The 19,879-nt window shown below is 42.6% G+C and overlaps 2 protein-coding genes across 5 annotated transcripts in view; one reads left to right on the top strand and one right to left on the bottom strand.

The window, feature by feature from the left end:
- LOC124112190 (sonic hedgehog protein A-like) overlaps positions 1–19,879 on the bottom strand; it is a 157,871-nt gene that overhangs the window by 117,359 nt on the left and 20,633 nt on the right. Inside the window, exons 1-2 of one of the 4 annotated variants that reach the window (XM_046472189.2) lie at positions 15,366–15,448; positions 4,056–4,335 (exon numbers count right to left, since the gene is read on the bottom strand). The exons of 1 other annotated variant lie outside the window; for it this stretch is intronic. The gene's annotated coding sequence lies outside the window, so the exon portion shown is untranslated. Of the gene's footprint in view, positions 1–4,055; positions 4,618–15,365; positions 15,449–19,879 lie in introns of those variants that run through there. 2 more of the 4 variants (XM_046472188.2, XM_046472186.2) reach the window with 2 other exon arrangements.
- On the top strand, positions 481–9,156 carry LOC124112175 (mucin-2-like). Its single transcript, XM_048381611.1, has 2 exons — positions 481–1,115; positions 5,412–9,156. The coding sequence occupies exons 1-2, from the start codon at positions 481–483 to the stop codon at positions 9,154–9,156; spliced, it is 4,380 nt and encodes a 1,459-aa protein (XP_048237568.1).

The raw sequence follows: 19,879 nt of genomic DNA, 5'->3' as shown, positions 1-19,879 counted from the left end.
ATGATGATATCAAGATAACACGCCATACACTCTACCATGATGATATCAAGATCGGACGCCACACACTCTACCAGGATGATATCAAGATAGCACGCCACATACTCTACCAGGATGATATCAAAATGGCACACTACACACTCTACCGCGATGATATCAAGATAGCACGCCACATACTCTACCAGGATGATATCAAGATGGCATGCCACACACTCTACCGTGATGATATCACGATGGCACGACTCACACTTTACCATGATGATATCAAGATGGCACGCCTCACACCCGACCGTGATGATATCAAGAAGGCACGCCACACACTCTACAAGGATGATATCAAAATGGCACGCCACACACTCAACCATGCTTCCATTAAGATGGCACGCCACACACCTTACCGTGATGATATCAAGATGGCACGCCATACTCTGACATGATGATATTAAGATAGCACGCCACACACTCTACCATGATGATATCAAGATGGGACGCCACACAATCTACCAGGATGATATCAAGTTGGCACGCAACACTCTCTACCATAAAGGTATCAAGATGGCACGCCACATATTCTACGATGGTGCTGTCAAAATGGCACACCACACACTCTACCGCGATGATATCAAGATGGCACGCCACACACTCTACAAAGATGATATAAAGATGGCACGCCACACTCTCTGCCATGAAGATATCAAGATGGCACGCCTCATATTCTACGATGGTGCTGTCAATGTGGCACACCACACACTCTACCATCATGATATTAAGATGGCACGTCACATACTCTACCATGATATTAAGATGGCACGCCACACACTCTACCAGGATGATATCAAGATGACACGCCACGCACTCTACTATGATGATATCAAAATGATATTTCACCCTCTCAACCAGGATGATATTAAGATCGCTCGCCACACACTCTGCCATGATGATATCAAAATGATACTTCACCCTCTCAACCAGGATGATATCAAGATGACACGCCACGCACTCTACTATGCTGATATCAAAATGATATTTCACCCTCTCAAACAGGACGATATTAAGATGGCACGCCACACACTCTGCCAGGATGATGTCAAGATGGCACGCCACTCATCTTTGCCATGGTGATATCACGATGGCCTCCACACACCTATCATGGTATCAAAATGGTATTTCACACTCTCAACCAGGATGATATTAACATGGCACGCCACACACTCTACCAGGATGATATCAAGATGGCACACAACACACTCTACTATGATATAACGTTTTGGCACGCCACACACTCTACTGTGGTATTAATATGGCACGCCACACACTCTACCAGGATGATATCAAGATGGCACACAACACACTCTACCATGATATCACGACGTGGCACGCCACACACTCTACCAGGATGATATCAAGTCGGTACACCACACACTCTCCCGTGGTATTAATATGATACGTCAAACACTCAAACATAATGAAATCAGAAGGGCATGCAACACACTTTATATGATGGTATCAAAAAGGCACGCCACGTACACTGCATGATGTCACGATGTCTCAAAGTAATAATATGATGGCATTTATCACCTACGCTATATATGATGTATTGAATTATTTTATCATCCAAAACTGGCTCCCAAAGGAGATATCGCTGCAATGAAATTGCATCACAATGCTTTACAGACCATTGTGATGTCATTGTTATCATGACGTCACAATCAAATGACATCACTAATGGCCCTTTTTACACTTAAGACACTGCTTATTACTGTATACAAACTGAAAAAGTTGGAAGAATGATGTTGGATGATAAATAAAATCTTACCCGAATGTCTTTTGATATCAAATATATCAACACTCGTTGATAAAAGTGGAAAAACTCCGAGGCTTGCCTCTTTTATCATCTCGTGTTGATATATTTGATATAAAAAGACACTCGGGTGACATTCTCTATATGTCTCCCACTAAACGTTATTTATATCGTTTACGACTGAAATACGTATTTAACCCACCTCACTCACTCACTTCAAGACGGGACTTATTAGTCACTCTACCATTGTTATAAGAAATGATTTTACCCCCTATTCCACCAGTGTTATGTACAGATTTAGTAGATATGCCTCAAAGCGACACCCGGGTGGTATTCCTATTGTAAAGACAAGGTTAGAATGAAAATCTTCAATAAAGGTCACATAAAGATGGCATTTGTCAGCCACTGCACCTTACATGTACGGTGGGAGAGGAAACATGTTTCTCAGCGTCCATTCTATCCGAGTTTTACTCCAGTTTTTACTGTAGTATCAATGACCCGTTACTCACCCTCCCCGTACATCACGGCACACCAAGCCGAAGGGGGTATCGCATGACCAATGGAAGACAGTTCAACCGTCAATCCATAGCAGGCAGTGCACCATTGTGATGGGAACGGGGCCTGGGTGTCTTTGTACAACACAACCTTAGCACTGCGACAGTCGTAAGTCTATGTTAAAGCATGAGAGTTACGAGCACCTTAGCGCTAAGATCGCTTTGTACAACGGCACCCAGGACTTGTATGTACCCAGGGATTCTAGCGATCAGGCACATCGGAGGCCATTCTGCCTATGTGATGTAACCCAAGTCTGTTGGCGATTGAGTCATCGTAACGCAGACCAGGACGGTAGGCATGTTATGGAGCTATATACAGGGCACTTAAGAGGCCATGACCCTGGGGGAAATATAGGAAAAGCTATAAACTATTCATAGCCGTGGTTCATCATTGTCATGACATTGTCCCACGGTTCTCCTCAAGTTTTTATTCCGTGCTATCACTTACTTGCATGTTACAGAACTGAGAACACGTGTTTCCGGGAGCTTTGCGTCGCTGTGGAACCTACACCCCATCCTTTGTCGAGGAAATGACATTTGGGTGAGAAAGCGGAATCTATATTCTCCGTCGATATATATCTCGCCTTTCCTCCACAATCGATCACACGTCAAGATAACCGAGATTTACACTTTAAAGAAACGGAGCCTGGCATTGGGATTACCACGATGCATAACAGAAAACAAGTAGATTACATTAAACACCGCAGAAACCCAAACACCTGATATTGAAACAAGGATCTACACCAGACTGATTCGTGGGCCCACTTATAGTGCCCGCTGCCAGACTAGTCTCGCGTCTATCAAAGAGACCAGGCACTTGTTCCCAGATCGATACACAATAAGTAGTAGCTGAAACACTTGTTGAACTGCACCCAGTGTAGGTTTGAACTCTACGCTATTATAGCCGACGCAGGACAACGTTAAACCACATCGCGTGAGGATTGTGTTTCTTCGCACGGCTACACCGTGGCAGATGAGGGAGGGAGACCCGTTCTATATCAGTGCATAGTTTTTGAATTACAGAGGTATTACGACACACAGAATGCATACGGACATGTAGATAGATTCGAGTACGTACCTAAATGGCTTATTGTCTTATCAGGTGTTATATCAGTACAAGCACAACGTATAGTTACACGTGCTTATAACGCCAATACACACTGACATATTTCTCTGTATGAATGCGCAACATGATGTGATTATACCAGTTTTAATCATCACCTTTCTCAATGTATTAAGATCAGTCACTGCTATCAACCTACACTTAAAACAGTAAGGCATTAACCTAGAGAACTAAAAAGGCTTAAGTTATTAGCTGCAAATAAGAGTACTTCATGCTGCTCTCAAACATCAATTTGATTCAACTTTAAACACATTTGAAGCATGTGATATGATCTGATATATCTTGAGTGGTTTCAGTCTGCGGATTTACATAATTATCAATGACTGCCCCTGGGTAACTGCAATAATGTAATCAACCCATGACGTGTGAAATAAGAGGTAAAACTCCGCAGTCATTGTTCATGGAAGAGACTTGTAAATCCCTTAACCCGTAACTAAACACGTTAACGGCAAAAAACGCTTCCTCTCTTGTCACACAACAAATAGCCCTTATGTCTTTATGAAACGCCACAAAGACTTTGAAACACAAGACACCTTTAAATCAATGCTACTATGTGTAGTATACGCTTGCAATGACGTACCTTTTGTGGGAATCTCGTTGCATTTGTACTCCACGGAAACGTGTGATAACCATTGTCCATGCAAGGTAGATTTAAGACCATCAGTCGGTTATCGTCAGTCAGTGAGGCTCTCACACTCAGGGTCCAATCAAGCGAAGGGATAGCGTCATTGACTTCTACACTCAAATCTTCAACTGGCCAGTCCCATTTTGGAGGTCGACATTCCCAGCTGACATGTCGAGTTGGCTGTTAGTGGACGTGCATCAGCCAGCTGGTCTTGACCGTCTTGACAACATAGACTCTGCAAGAAGATTTCCAGGGCACTTTAGGGGACGATTAACGGTATATCCAAGACAGCTTCCGAATTCCACCATCGATCTAGTCGGGATCGTCTCTTGCATGGTGTAGAGGCCTGTGTGTTTGTTGGTAGGGAGGTAGGTGCCCTAGCTCGATTTAATTTACAAATATACACACACAGAGCATTTATATATCGTCCTCAAACCTGTCGATTTAAGCCAAAAAAATTCTAATATGTAAGATATTTGCGTATTTGGTGTACTTTTCAAATTTCACCATTTCACCCAATGCGAGATGTATATAACGTGTGATTGCTGATTGTGATGTTGTGTCACATGCATTGAGACATATCATTGCATAGAGCTCTACCGCATTGGTAAACCCTGTGTTCGTATCCCAGCACTGCTGTCGCGATCATCTCCAAATGGTAGGGCAGTAGAGAGGCCGGGGGTTCTATGAATGTCTGTCAAGAGGGCTAAAGTACAGGCGCTACCGGAGTATTTGTGAATTTGTCACATTCAGTGATAAGCTCTTGGACCGGATGAAAAGTCAGAAATGTTGACAAACTTGCACATGTAATAAACTTGGTGATATTTGTAGAAAACCCAGCCAGTTTGTTCGGCTATTAATTGATCTTTAAAACTACAAGTTTAACAAGGAATGTGGTTCAATGCGTAGTTTTTCAGTTACATGTTATAAATGTTTCAAAATGAGGTTTGCTGTGACAAGACAGGTGGGTTATAGTCAGCATCTCATATATTGTGAGGAAGTTGGATATCCGGACGTCATATGTATCGCCGTATGCTAAGTCGTCAGTAACTCGTGTCGTGCACGTGTGCGCATGAGGGTGTTGTAGACGTGTTATTCAATAATGTCGTTGCTGTGGCTGTTGCTTTGTTTTGATGTTGTTGTTAATTATTCATGCATACCCGCAGAACTAAGGAGGAGTGCATCTGTCAGTGCACAAGACGATCAGTCTTTAGGTGTAATTATGCCGCTAAACCGCTCTCAGGTTTTCTATTTGCTAGTGTTTATTTTTTTACTGCAGAAGCCTTTTTATTAGTTTTTAATTGATTTCAGTAATGCAAGGTTATGTGCTCTTACTAAAACCCTAACTGCAACGCCATACTCTACCGTCCTACCTTCCTACCACCATCTCACCCAAACTGTACACCCCTACCTTCACATCACCATCTCACCCAAACTCTACACCCCTACCTTCCTGCCACCATCTCACCCAAACTCTACACCCCTACCTTCCTACCACCATCTCACCCAAACTCTACATCCCTACCTTCCTGCCACCATCTCACCCAGACTGTACACCCCTACCTTCACACCACCATCTCACCCAAACTGTACACATCCTACCTTCCTACCACCATCTCACCAAAACTGTACACACCCTAACTTCACACCAACATCTCACCCAAACTGTACACACCCTACCTTCACACCAACATCTCACCCAAACTGTACACACCCTACCTTCACACCAACATCTCACCAAAACTGTACACACCCTACCTTTACACCATCATCTCACCCAAACTCTACACACCCTACCTTCACACCATCCTCTCACCCGAACTGTTCACCCTACCTTTCTACCACCATCTCACCCAAACTGTACACCCCTACCTTCCCACCACCATCTCACCAAAACTGTACACCCCTACCTTTCTACCACCAACTCACCCAAACTGTACACCCCTACCTTCCTGCCATTATCTCACCGAAACTCTACACACCCTACCTTCACACCAACAACTCACCCAAACTCTACACCCCTACCTTCACACCACCATCTCACCCAAACTCTACACCCCTACCTTTCTACCACCATCTCACCCAAACTCTACACACCCCACCTTCACACCACCATCTCAACCAAACTGTACACCCCTACCTTCCCACCACCATTTCACCCAAACTCTACACCCCCTACCTTCAAACCATCATCTCACCCAAACTGTACACACCCTACCTTCACACCACCATCTCACCCAAACGGTCGCCCCTACCTTCCATCCATCATCTCACCAAAACTGTACACCCCTACCTTCACACCACCATCTCACCCAAACTCTACACACCCTACCTTCACACCATCCTCTCACCCAAACTGTACACCCCTACCTTCACACCATTATCTCACCCAAACTCTACACCCCTACCTTCACACCACCATCTCAACAAAACTCTACACACCCTACCTTCCAACCTCCATCTCACCCAAACTCTACACACCCTACCTTCACACCACCATCTCACCCAAACTGTACACCCCTACCTTCACACCATCATCTCACCCAAACTGTTACCTTCCTACCACCGTCTCACCCAAACTGTACAACCCTACCTTCTGCCACAATCTCACCCAAACTCTACACCCCTACCTTCACACCACCATCTCAACAAAACTGTACACCCCTACCTTTCTACCACCATCTCACCCAAACTCTACACACCCCACCTTCACACCACCATCTCAACCAAACTGTACACCCCTACCTTCCCACCACCATTTCACTCAAACTCTACACACCCTACCTTCACACCATCATCTAACCAAAACTGTACACCCCCACCTTCCCACCACCATCTCACCCAAACTCTACACCCCCTACCTTCAAACCATCATCTCACCCAAACTGTACACACCCTACCTTCACACCACCATCTCACCCAAACTCTACACACCCTACCTTCACACCATCCTCTCACCCAAACTGTACACCCCTACCTTCACACCATTATCTCACCCAAACTCTACACCCCTACCTTCACACCACCATCTCAACAAAACTCTACACACCCTACCTTCCAACCTCCATCTCACCCAAACTCTACACACCCTACCTTCACACCACCATCTCACCCAAACTGTACACCCCTACCTTCACACCATCATCTCACCCAAACTGTTCACCCCTACCTTCCTACCACCGTCTCACCCAAACTGTACAACCCTACCTTCTGCCACAATCTCACCCAGACTGTACACCCCTATCTGTACACCACCATCTCACCCAAACTGTACACCCCTACCTTTCTACCACCATCTCACCCAAACTCTACACACCCCACCTTCACACCACCATCTCAACCAAACTGTACACCCCTACCTTCCCACCACCATTTCACTCAAACTCTACACACCCTACCTTCACACCATCATCTAACCAAAACTGTACACCCCCACCTTCCCACCACCATCTCACCCAAACTCTACACCCCCTACCTTCAAACCATCATCTCACCCAAACTGTACACACCCTACCTTCACACCACCATCTCACCCAAACTCTACACACCCTACCTTCACACCATCCTCTCACCCAAACTGTACACCCCTACCTTCACACCATTATCTCACCCAAACTCTACACCCCTACCTTCACACCACCATCTCAACAAAACTCTACACACCCTACCTTCCAACCTCCATCTCACCCAAACTCTACACACCCTACCTTCACACCACCATCTCACCCAAACTGTACACCCCTACCTTCACACCATCATCTCAACAAAACTCTCTACACCCTACCTTCACACCACCATCTCATCCAAACTGTACACCCCTACCTTCACACCAACATCTCACCCAAACTCTACACACCCTACCTTCACACCACCATCTCATCCAAACTGTACACCCCTACCTTCACACCATTATCTCATCCAAACTGTACACCCCTACCTTCACACCACCATCTCATCCAAACTGTACACCCCTACCTTCACACCACCATCTCATCCAAACTGTACACCCCTACCTTCACACCATTATCTCACCCAAACTCTACACCCCTACCTTCACACCACCATCTCAACAAAACTCTACACACCCTACCTTCCAACCTCCATCTCACCCAAACTCTACACACCCTACCTTCACACCACCATCTCACCCAAACTGTACACCCCTACCTTCACACCATCATCTCAACAAAACTCTCTACACCCTACCTTCACACCACCATCTCATCCAAACTGTACACCCCTACCTTCACACCAACATCTCACCCAAACTCTACACACCCTACCTTCACAACAACATCTCACCCAAACTGTACACCCCTACCTTCAGACAATCATCTCAACAAAACTCTCTACACCCTACCTTCCCACCACCATCTCACCCAAACTCTACACACCCTACCTTCACACCACCATCTCACCCAAACTGTACAACCCTACCTTCCTACCACCATCTCACCAACACTCTACACCCATACCTTCACACCATTATCTCACCCAAACTCTACCCCCTACCTTCACACCACCATCTCACCCAAACTGTTCACCCCTACCTTCCTACCACCGTCTCACCCAAACTGTACAACCCTACCTTCTGCCACAATCTCACCCAAACTCTACATCCCTACCTTCACACCAACATCTCACCCAAACTCTACACCCCCACCTTCACACCATCATCTCACCCAAACTCTACACCCCTACCTTCCCACCACCATTTCACCCATACTGTACACCCCTACCTTCCTACCACCATCTTACCAAAACTCTACACCCCTACCTTCCTACCACCATCTCACCCAAACTCTACACCCCCTACCTTCCTACCACCATCTCATCCAAACTCTACACCCCTACCTTCCTACCACCATCTCACCCAAACTCTACACCCCCTACCTTCTTGCCACCATCTCACCCAAACTCTACATCCCCTACCTTCCCACCACCATCTCACCCAAACTCTATACCACTACCTTCCTTCCACCATCTCACCCAAACTCAACACCGCTACCTTTCCACCACCATCTCACCCACACTCTACACCCCTACAACAATCTAAACCTGCCTCAACCCCTCAAGCTGCCACACTAGCCCCTTCCACACGAGCACACACATTTACGTGTTTCCACTACCCTCTTTCTAGACCTGCAACATTATCCTTCCGCTTACCCTGCATCTCTACCAGTCCAAACCTTCCCCACCCACACCCACACCCACCCCTCACCCCCACCCCTCACCCCACCCCACACACCCACCCCTAACGCCCCACCCTTCTCTCACCCACACAAGCCAGTCTCCCCACCCTACATCTGTCCCCTCTTTCCTCTTTACCAAACTAACCACTGCCCTTGCTCTGCCTCATATTACCCTAGCCCTAAGAACCCCACCTCACCTCACCACCACAACCCACTCCCACACACACAAGCGACTACCCTCATTCTCACTCCTACCCTAACCGCTAAAACCTGCACCTGTACCCATCACGTTGCCCTGACAAGGGACTTACTTTATGAGTGAGTGAGTGAGGAAAGCCCAAAGTCATGCATGTCTCAGACATTTACCTATTTGGTGAAACCCACAATCACCTATGTGGCGCTGACAAACCTTGAAACAGAATCGGGACGAACCGGGATTCGAACCCACAATCATAGGTTTCTGGCGTGCCCAAAGGGCGCAGCTCAGCACAGCGAATTGCTGCGTCTTAGACGACTGGACCTTCCGTTCCCTCCTGGCAAGGGAAGGATGGAGAGATGCCATTTGGATGCGGAATCATGATAATCTATATCACACATTAATCATGCTGTCATACTGAATATCTTGCTAAACGTTTGGATTAATATTCAATATATGATTTAAGATTCTGAAACTGCATTGATTACTGTCTCCAGAATATACAATTTGATGCACTCCCCATTATATCGAACGCAAAGCAATTAAAATACGTCAATATATTTCTATACACCTTTGGCCCTGACCTTTTTGGTAAATGAGTAATCTTCAGGGTAAACTCTTCTGGCGAAAGCTTTGTGGGTAATGTCTTGTTGTTAAAAGCAGGAGGGTAAAGTCTAGAGGATAAAGTCTTCTGAGAAATGTCTTGTGGGTAAAGTCTTTTTGGATAAAATCTTGTGGGTAATGTCTTATTGGTAAATCCAAGAGGGAAAAGTCCTGTGTCTAGTGGGTAATGTCCTATGGGTTAAGTCTAGTGGGTAATGTCCTGTGGGTAAAGTCTAATGGGTAATGTCCTGTGGGTTAGGGTAGAGTGGGTAAAGTCTAGTGGGTAATGTCCTGTGGATAAAGTCTAGTGGGTAATGTCCCGTGGGTAAAGTCTAGTGGGTAATGTCCTGTGGGTAAAGTCTAATGGATAATGTCCTGTGGGTTAAGTCTAATGGGTAATGTCCTGTAAGTTAAATCTAGTGGGTAATGTCCTGTGGGGAAAGTCTAATGGGTAATGTCCAGTGGGAAAAGTCTAGTGGGTAATGTCCTGTGGGTAAAGTCTAATGGATAATGTCCTGTGGGTTAAGTCTAGTGGGTAATGTCCAGTGGGTAAAGTCTAATGGGTAATGTCCAGTGGGTAAAGTCTAGTGGGTAATGTCCTGTGGGTAAAGTCTAGTAGTAATGTCCTGTGGGTATGTCCTGTGTCTTCTGGATAAAACATTGTGGGTAAAGTCTTATTTGTAAGTATAGCGGATAAAGTCTAGCGGAAAGAAACCTTTTTGGTAAAGACTTCTGAGTAAAGTTGTGTGGGTAAAGTCTAGTGGGTAATGTCCTGTGGGTTAAGTCTAGTGGGTAATGTGCTGTGGGTAAAGTCTAGTGGGTAATGTCCTGTAGGTTAAGTCTAGAGTGTAATGTCTTATGTGTGAAGTTTTCTGGTTAAACTCTTCTGGATAAAACATTGTGGGTAAAGTCTTCTTTGTAAGTATAGCGGATAAAGTCTAGCGGAAAGAAACCTTGTTGGTAAAGACTTCTGAGTAAAGTTGTGTGGATAAAATCTAATTTATAAAATCTTGTGGGTAAAGTCTTCTTTCTAGGTATAGAGGATAACGTCAAGTGGATAAAGCCTTGTGGGTAAAGCCTTGTGAGTAAAGTCTAGTGGGTAAAGTATTCTGGGTAAAGTCTTATGAGTAAAGTCTTGTGGGTAAAGTCTTGTGAGTGAAGTCTTGTGAGTAACGTCTTGTGGGTAAAGTCTTGTGAGTAAAGTCTTGTGAGTAAAGTCTTGTGAGTAACGTCTTGTGGGTAATGTCTTGTGAGTAAAGTCTTGCGGGTAAAGTCTTGTGAGTATAGCATGTGAGTAAAGTCTAGTGGGTAAAGTCTTATGGGCAAAGTCTTGTGAGTAAAGTCTAGTGGGTAAAGTATTCTGGGTGAAGGCTTGTGAGTAAATTCGTGTGGGTAAAGTATTGTGAGCAAAGTCTAGTGGGTAAAGTATTCTGGGTAAAGTCTTCTAAGTAAAGTCTTATAGGTAAAGTCTAGTGGATAAATTATGCTGGGTAAAGTCTTGTGAGTAAAGTTTTATGGGTAACGTATAGGGGTTAAAGCAGTCTGGTTAAAGTCTTGCGAGTAAAGTCTGAGGGGTAAAGTCCATTGGTTAAAGTCTTGTGAGTAAAGTCTTATGGGTAAATTATAGTGGGTAAAGTATTCCGGTTAAAGTCTTGCGAGTAAAGTCTGATAAGTAAAGTCTAGTGGTAAAAGTCTTGTGAGTAAAGTCTATATAGGTAAAGTCTTTTGAGTTAAGTCTAGTGGGTGAAGTATTCTGGATGAAGTCTTGTGAGTAAAGTCTATATAGGTAAAGTCTTTTGAGTTAAGTCTAGTGGGTGAAGTATTCTGGATGAAGTCTTGTGAGTAAAGTCTTGTGGGTAAAGTCTTGTGAGTCAAGTCTTATGAGTAAAGTCTAGTGGTTAAAGTATTCTGGTAAATTCTTGTAAGTAAAGTCTTATGGGTAAAGTATTCTGGGCAAAGTCTTGTGATTGAAGTCTTATGAGTAAAGTCTAGTGGGTAATGTATTCTGGGTAAAGTCTTGCGAGTAAAGTCTGATGGGTAAAGTATAGTAAGTAAAGTATTCCAACATCACGCGAGGAACCCGCTTTCGATTGGTTCTGTAATACTACGGAGAGTCCGTTCTTGGTGTGTCGCCGTATTTGTTGTTGGAATATTCAAGTAACTATAAGCGACGTAAATACATTAAGGGAGCGACCCTTTTCACAATATACAATTTTGCCACAACTTTTCAACACAAAAGAATAAATTCTCCGCGTGACATGGTGGATGTCCTGTGAAAATGCTTTTATGAAAAGAGGTCATGTTCTTCAGCTATCCTCCACGGAATAAAAATTGCAGTGACCGAAAAATGACAAATGCCTAAAAGTATCTTTCAAGTTACGCAGATAGGTGAGTCGGTCACAAATATTCTTGGTAAGGAAACAATACAATTGATTATTTTTTGTAGAAAGCTGTGATAAAAATTGGATAAAATGAATACAAGAGATGAAATAACAATTGTTCTAATTTAATCACTTATCAACCTTGGCAAGGAATTAGCCAAAATGGATCACGTTTCCTTTATGTGTATTTGACTGGGACTTTTCGTATGTTCCTTCGATCACTTACATGTATCATCAGTGCATACCTTAGTTGGAAACACGTACATAGAAAATTTATCACGTCCATAAAGGAACGACAAGAAACCGACGCCTGTTGTCCATCGACTGGATGCCTAGCGGGAAGGCTACAGCCGATTGTATTCAGGTTTGCATGTGTTGAGATAAACTACTGGGCAAAAGAAAGTATAAACTTGAAAATTGGATTTGACAAAACGTTATCAAAATGTTATTCGGCTAAAAACAATCACCGAAACACTGCAAACATAAAGCCCAAAACACACCTTTGATACCTGTGTTAAGAACATCACCATCGAATTCTAGTAAAGGTTTCTTGTTTCTTTAATTTTAGCCACCATCAAACATTGGGGAATACTTTCTTTTGCCCAGCAGTGTATGTCTTACGGTAATAAAGTGAGTGAGTGAGTTTGGTTTTACGCCGCTTTTAGCAATATTCCAGCAATATCACGGCGGGGGACACCAGAAATGGGCTTCACACATTGTACCAATGTCGGGATTCGAACCCGGGTCTTCGGCGTGACGAGCGAACGCTTTAACCACTAGGCTACCCGACCGCCCCTACGGTAATAAAGACAGGTACTGGGGGTGATAACGCATGTTGACAGCTTCTATATAGGATAGCAGGTGTTATGATTGACAGTGCAGACGGTTTGATATTAATTGAATGGTTGACGAAAATACAAAGACAATAATAAATGGTTTATATTTGCTATAAAGCATAGTATGTGTCATGCTTAAAAAGAGCACTATGAGTTGATATCGAATGATTGACGAGAATACGGAGCTATAAGGGATAGTACATGTTATGATTGACGAGGGCTGAGGTGAGCATATCGAATGCTTGACGAAAATACAAGGGTATAATGATAAATGTTTGACAAGTTTTACAGAGGGGTGTATGAAAAATAATAATTCAATCAGCGTATAATAGATGCTCATCAATATACATTCGCTGTGCAGAGTTGTGTCCCTTGGGCACGCCAGAAACCTATGGTTGTGGGTTCGAATCCCGGTACGCCCCGATTATGTTTCTAGGTTTGTCAGCACCATACCCGTGCTCGTGGGTTTCACCGAAGTGGTAAACGTCTGAGACAGGGGCTCTCCTCCCACATTAAGCTGACACGCCGTGATATGACTGGTATACTGTTAAAAGCGGCGTTGAACACAACCCACTCACTCACTCACTCATCAATATACAGCTAGCTACTATGATAGTATAATGCAGGAAATAAAACCGTATTTCAATAATATTTCTGTTATTACTGCTATCGCCTTCGTGGACAATCATCTCACTGCCGTACCGCTTATATCCAGGTTATCAGATAACTATTCTGCGCATGCTCCGCGCCCACCTGGTGCCTGTTTCAATCTAAATCCACTTAATAACTCTTATGTTCACATGGCGTACACGACCGATTACTAAATCAGAACCCCGACATTACAATGAATAGGTAAACACCGTACTTTGATTTAAACTGAATAGGAAACGTTTACAGGCTATTTAGCTAGTGTTGTTGTAATAAATACGGTTCAGATAGTCAACGATAGAAAAATATTGAACCTTTTATCGACCGTATGGTATATGGTGACCACGGTTAATTGGGTGAGAGCTGTCTGCTTTTTGGTCCTGTCCACGGTGTCTTTATGAGCAGATACCCTCAGTCGCTACCAAGGGAGCAGTTCTGTAAATTGACACGCCCATAAATTGTGTTCGCAAGAAATCTGTGACAGATGAATTTAATGGAGAGTATTTGAAACTAAATTATGTAACCTGGTGCCTTTGTTTAGCCGATGAGGAGATATTTATTGCTGGATGTGTGTTAAAGCATCGCTAAACGATGTACAATAAATCTCCCGCTGGGTAACGTCTGATGCATCCTGTATTATAGGGATAACGTCAGTTTATATGACACAATGAAATTAATACACTTACATACAGGGTACTAATTAATATAAATTAATAATGAAATTATGAAATATTATGAAACAAGAAGCATGCAATATTTTCTCTAAACGTTTCCTTGGCAGTGATGTATAACGTTAGAACATGAAGACATCACTCTTCAAATCTGCACGAATCTTTTCTTTACAGGGGTGAGTGAGTTCGGTTTAACGTTTCTTTGAATAGTATTCCAGTTATATCACGGTGTGACAGTTTAGGGTGGGAAGAAATCCCAAAGTAATTCAATTCCCTGACGTCAAGCACTTGGTGAAACCCTAACATGGTGCTGACAAACGAAGAATGAAAATCAGGACGAATATGGGATTCGAACCAGGAAATTCGGATTCAACGATAAAAGGGACATAACTCTATACAGCGAATGGAAACACCTTAGATGACCGAACCAGCCATGCCCTTCACCAAAGTGATACTTTGGATATATCAGTTTTTGACATAAAGCTATCACTCTCACAATCCAAACACACATAACCTTAATCTTAATGGTACGATGTATATAACTGTATTCCAAAAGATGCTTTTGCTCTTTAAAGGTAATAAAAACACTAGTGACGTAAGGGTAGTTTCACCCGTATTAAAAAAACAGCTTCACGAGGACCGGGCAAGTGTTGAGGGTATAAACACGAGTGTCAATATTGTAACACTGGCCATGTTTACTGCCTACGCCTGCAAATTAAACGACAATAAAACACCTACCCTCTGTCGGAAATTCACCCCAACACACGGAGCACCCGGTAGTCCCGCGTACACAGTGGCCATTTAGCTTGGCAATACACGACTTAATTTAACTAAATTATTATACACCGGTGCATTTGGCAGATCACAATCTAGGCCTTCAAAGACCATACACTCCGCCCCTTTGAGCATGGGCGAATCAAGCGGTCCTCGGGATTCTACACGCCGTTGACTTCGTGCCTTGTATATGCATTGCGGAATCCATGCAGTTGTTTTGGCGGTGTACCCGCTTAACTTAGTACTTCACTCTTCATCTGCAGGCTGTACTCTGACTTACGGGATGTCATGTTTGACTGTAAGTCTACATGCGCTTCCTAATTCATATCACTGCTCTTTCTACAGACTGAATCCTATGTAGGTTGTCAGTGTGTTTGGGATTGCTGTAAGCTCACTAGATGTCAGGGAGTTAGGACAAGAGATGGGAAACTCGCGATGATTGGGAAGACATTCTGAAGTTATAGCAGTAGCAGTATTAAAAGTAGTAGCAGTAGTGGTGATAATAGTAGTAGTAGCAGTAGCAGTAGCAGTAGTAGTAGTAGTAGTAGTAGTAATACCAGTAGTAGTAGTAGTAATAATAGTAGTAGCAGTAGCAGTAGTAGTAGTAGTAGTAGTAATACCAGTTGTAGTATTAGTAGTAGTAGTAGTAGTAGTAGTAACAGAAGTAGAAGTTAGGTAGTAGTGGTAGTAGTCGTTGTAGTAGTTGGGTATTTAGAGTGGTAACATATGTAGCATAGATGGAAGAGGAGTGGTGGTAGTAGTAACAGCAGCAGTAGCAGTAGGAGCAGCAGTAGCAGCATAATAGTAGTAGTAGTAGCAGTGGCAACAGCAACAGTAGTAGTAGCAGCAACAGTAGCAGTAGCAACAGCAGTAGTAGTAGTAGTAGTAGTAGTAGCACCAGCAGCAGTAGTAATAATAGCAGTAGCCGTAGCAGTATCAGCCGCAACAGTAGTAACAGCAGCAGTAGTAGCACCAGCAGCAGTAGTAATAATAGCAGTAGCAGTAGCAGCAACAGTAGTAGTAGTAGTAGTAGTAGTGGCAACAGCAACAGTAGTAGTAGCAGCAACAGTAGCAGTAGCAACAGCAGTAGTAGTAGTAGCACCAGCAGCAGTAGTAATAATAGCAGTAGCCGTAGCAGTATCAGCCGCAACAGTAGTAACAGCAGCAGTAGTAGCACCAGCAGCAGTAGTAATAATAGCAGTAGCAGTAGCAGCAACAGTAGTAGTAGTAGTAGTAGTAGCAGTAGTAGTAGTAGTAGTAGTAGCAGTAGTAGCAGTAGTAGTAGTAGCAGTAGCAGTAGCAGTAGCAGCAGCAGCAGCAGTAGTAATAATAGTAGTAGCAGTAGCAGTAGTAGTAGTAGTAGTAGTAGTAGTAGTAGTAGTAGTAGTAGTAGTAGTAGTAGTAGTAACAGAAGTAGTAGTAGTAGTAGTAACAGAAGTAGTAGTAGTAGTAGTAACAGAAGTAGTAGTAGTAGTAGTAGTAGTAGTAGTAGTAGTAGTAGTAGTAGTAGTAGTAGTAGTAGTAGCAGTTCGTCACTAATAGTATATCGTGTGAGATTAAAGTGCAGTGGATGATAGTTAGTGTGTCAGGAGAAGTACTGATGATGGCTCATCACTAGCGACTGGTAGTCCGATGTGGTCGGGGTAACTATAGTCATACAACAATGGTGGGGTTCAATGTAGCGAAGCACACCTAATTATCTATGCTACAGTTAAGTTGAAGTTGCACCATCGGGAAGTTTTTCTTGTCACGCACTGCATATCCATGACAACGGGTAAACAATATGCGAGGAAGATGCCATAAGCCATGTGAAATGATGCCATCGTGATTTATGTCCAACCTGCGTCATATCTAACCGCATATGTGTGATCTGTCGTGACTAGGGGATATGAAAACACAACACAAAGAGTCTTTATATGGCAAAAGCCTGTTAGATCCAAGCATGTAGAGTTTGGCGGTGTGTTTAATATGGGGACACAGAAGAGTAACCAATTTTAAGTGTCCGTGTGTTTTCCTATGATAAGCAACGTAACTGAATAAGATAGGCGATCTCTAACCTTCAGACAACCACGAGAATAATAAAAGTCAAATCCCACTTATCGCAATGTTCTAGACCACAAACCTGATCTAAACACGATTCTAAGATCATCCAGAGTTCTTCATCTTGGGTTTCCGGTTGGGTCACAAGGGTGGATAATTAGTGGAATAAGCGGGTATCCACTGTCTGGATGGGTTTCATCTGCCGAAGCAATACAATAGCACACTGTGATTAAGAAAGAGCCGGATTGTTTCGTGTTGCTCAGATTATATGTTGATAAGACGAGTGCACGTCCCCAAATCTTATAATCCTTCAACTGGCAGGCCTAGGTGTTTGTCGTATCTAAATTCCAACGCGTTTATTGATTTTCAGCTATTTAAAAGTAAGACTAAATTTTTAAAAGATGAAAATACCTTTTTAACATTATATCACTCTGTATGACGCATGCATGCCGGTATGCAGTGTGACACTGTCGTAAATGCGTCGTATGAATTTGGTGACAACGTTGTAAATGTCAACGTCAGAGAATAATCAATTCGATATCTACTCAGACTGATTGAATTGAGCGTAAAAGGCAAAATAGTGGTGGATTATATGAATGGATTAAGAAAATGACATACTTGTATAAGTTGGACAGGAGGGTACTACTTCAAACTGACGAAGGTATTTTGTATGTTTTAATGGTTGCGGATTCAGATTCATTTGTTTATTGTGGAGGTCATTACTCCAGATATCAATAAAACCAGAAGTGGGTGCCGTTGTACAAAGCGATCTAAGCGCAAAGGTGATCCCACACCTTAACATAGACTTATGACAGGCGTAGCGCTAAGGTTGTTTTGAACAACGGCACCCTGGTCTGTAAGCCTCTTGTCATCCTCGACGGAATAAAATACTCAAGAAACAAGTTAGGGAAAATGAAAATTTGGGGTTGTATTTATAGTGAAGACAAGGCACAAACTTTCATAAAAATATCCCCACCCCCCACCCCCACCCCCCACACCCCCCACACCCCCACAACCACCACCCACACCCCCCACTCCCCCACCCACACCCCAAAAAACTCATGATCCCTGCCATTTTGTTTCAGTACATGTTCAACAACAAAAACTCATGACCGGTGATGATTATCTCCAGTTTTCGTAAGTTGTTATAGTTCTTTTTAAGATTACAATCAATACATAGAAACACGTGAGCCAGGTAACATATAACCAGTTAACATATAACCAATTAACGTATAACCAGTTAACATGCAGACAGTTAACATATAACCAGTTAACGTATAGTATAACCTGTTAACATTTACCAGTTAACATATAACCAGTCAATATAACCAGTTAACGTATAACCAGTTAACATATAACCAGTCAACATATAACCAGTTAACATGTACCAGTTAACATATAACCAGTTAACGTATAGTATAACCTGTTAACATATACCAGTTAACATATAACCAGTCAATATATAACCAATTACCGTATAACCAGTTAACGTAAAACCAGTTAACATATAACCAGTTAACATAAAGCAGTTTACATATAACCAGTTAACATGTAACCAGTTAACGTATAACCAGTTAACATATAACCAGTTAATATAAAGCAGTTAACATATAACCAGTTAACATAAAGTAGTTAACATATAACAGTTAACGTATAACCAGTAAACATATAACCAGGTAAAATATAACAGTTAACATATGACAGTAAATGTATGACCAGGTAATATATAACAGTTAACATATAACCAGTCAACATATAACCAGTTAACGTATAACCAGTCAACATATAACCAGTTACCGTATAACCAGTTAACATATAACCAGTTGACATATAACAGTTAACATATAACCAGTCGACATATAACAAGTAAACGTATAACCAGTCAACATATAACCAGTTAACGTATAACCAGTTAACATATAACCAGTTAACTTATAACCAGTTCACATATAACTGTTAACATATAACCAGTCGACATATAACAAGTAAACATATAACCAGTCAACATATAACCAGTTAACGTATAACCAGTTAACATATAACCAGTTAACATATAACAGTTAACATATAACCAGTGAACAGAGCCTAAAGGTTGAAACCACAATTAGAAATCGATTGAATTGATTTTGAATTGATTGTAGTAAACAGTTAAACACACAGCCCTAAGATTCCTGGCTACATGGTGTTACGTACACGTTGTCCTTAAAGTACAAAACGATAACGCTGAGCATACATTTTTGACTGATGAAAACCGTATTGGTTGGAAGGAATGTAAATATAATACGTCAATGCAGGAGAATAACCAGTCTGGATTATCTGCTGAAACAGATTCCATCTGGCATAAAGAGCAAAATAACTGTGAAAAATATATGGGATCACGGAAAACCAGTGATGACAACAGATGTTCGCGTAAAGGGTAAGTATGTCTCATTCACAAA

Source organism: Haliotis rufescens, unplaced genomic scaffold (genome assembly GCF_023055435.1).
Source record: "Haliotis rufescens isolate VD_foot unplaced genomic scaffold, xgHalRufe1.0.p SCAF_4, whole genome shotgun sequence".
Classification (NCBI taxonomy): domain Eukaryota; kingdom Metazoa; phylum Mollusca; class Gastropoda; order Lepetellida; family Haliotidae; genus Haliotis; species Haliotis rufescens.
This window is presented reverse-complemented; position numbering and strand designations above follow the sequence as displayed.

Coding starts and splice junctions, on each gene's coding strand:
- LOC124112175 (XM_048381611.1), top strand. CDS start 481: ATGGGACGCCACACAATCTACCAGGATGATATCAAGTTGGCACGCAAC. Junction 1,116..5,411: donor CGCCACTCATCTTTGCCATG/GTGATATCACGA, acceptor AATTGATTTCAG/TAATGCAAGGTTATGTGCTC.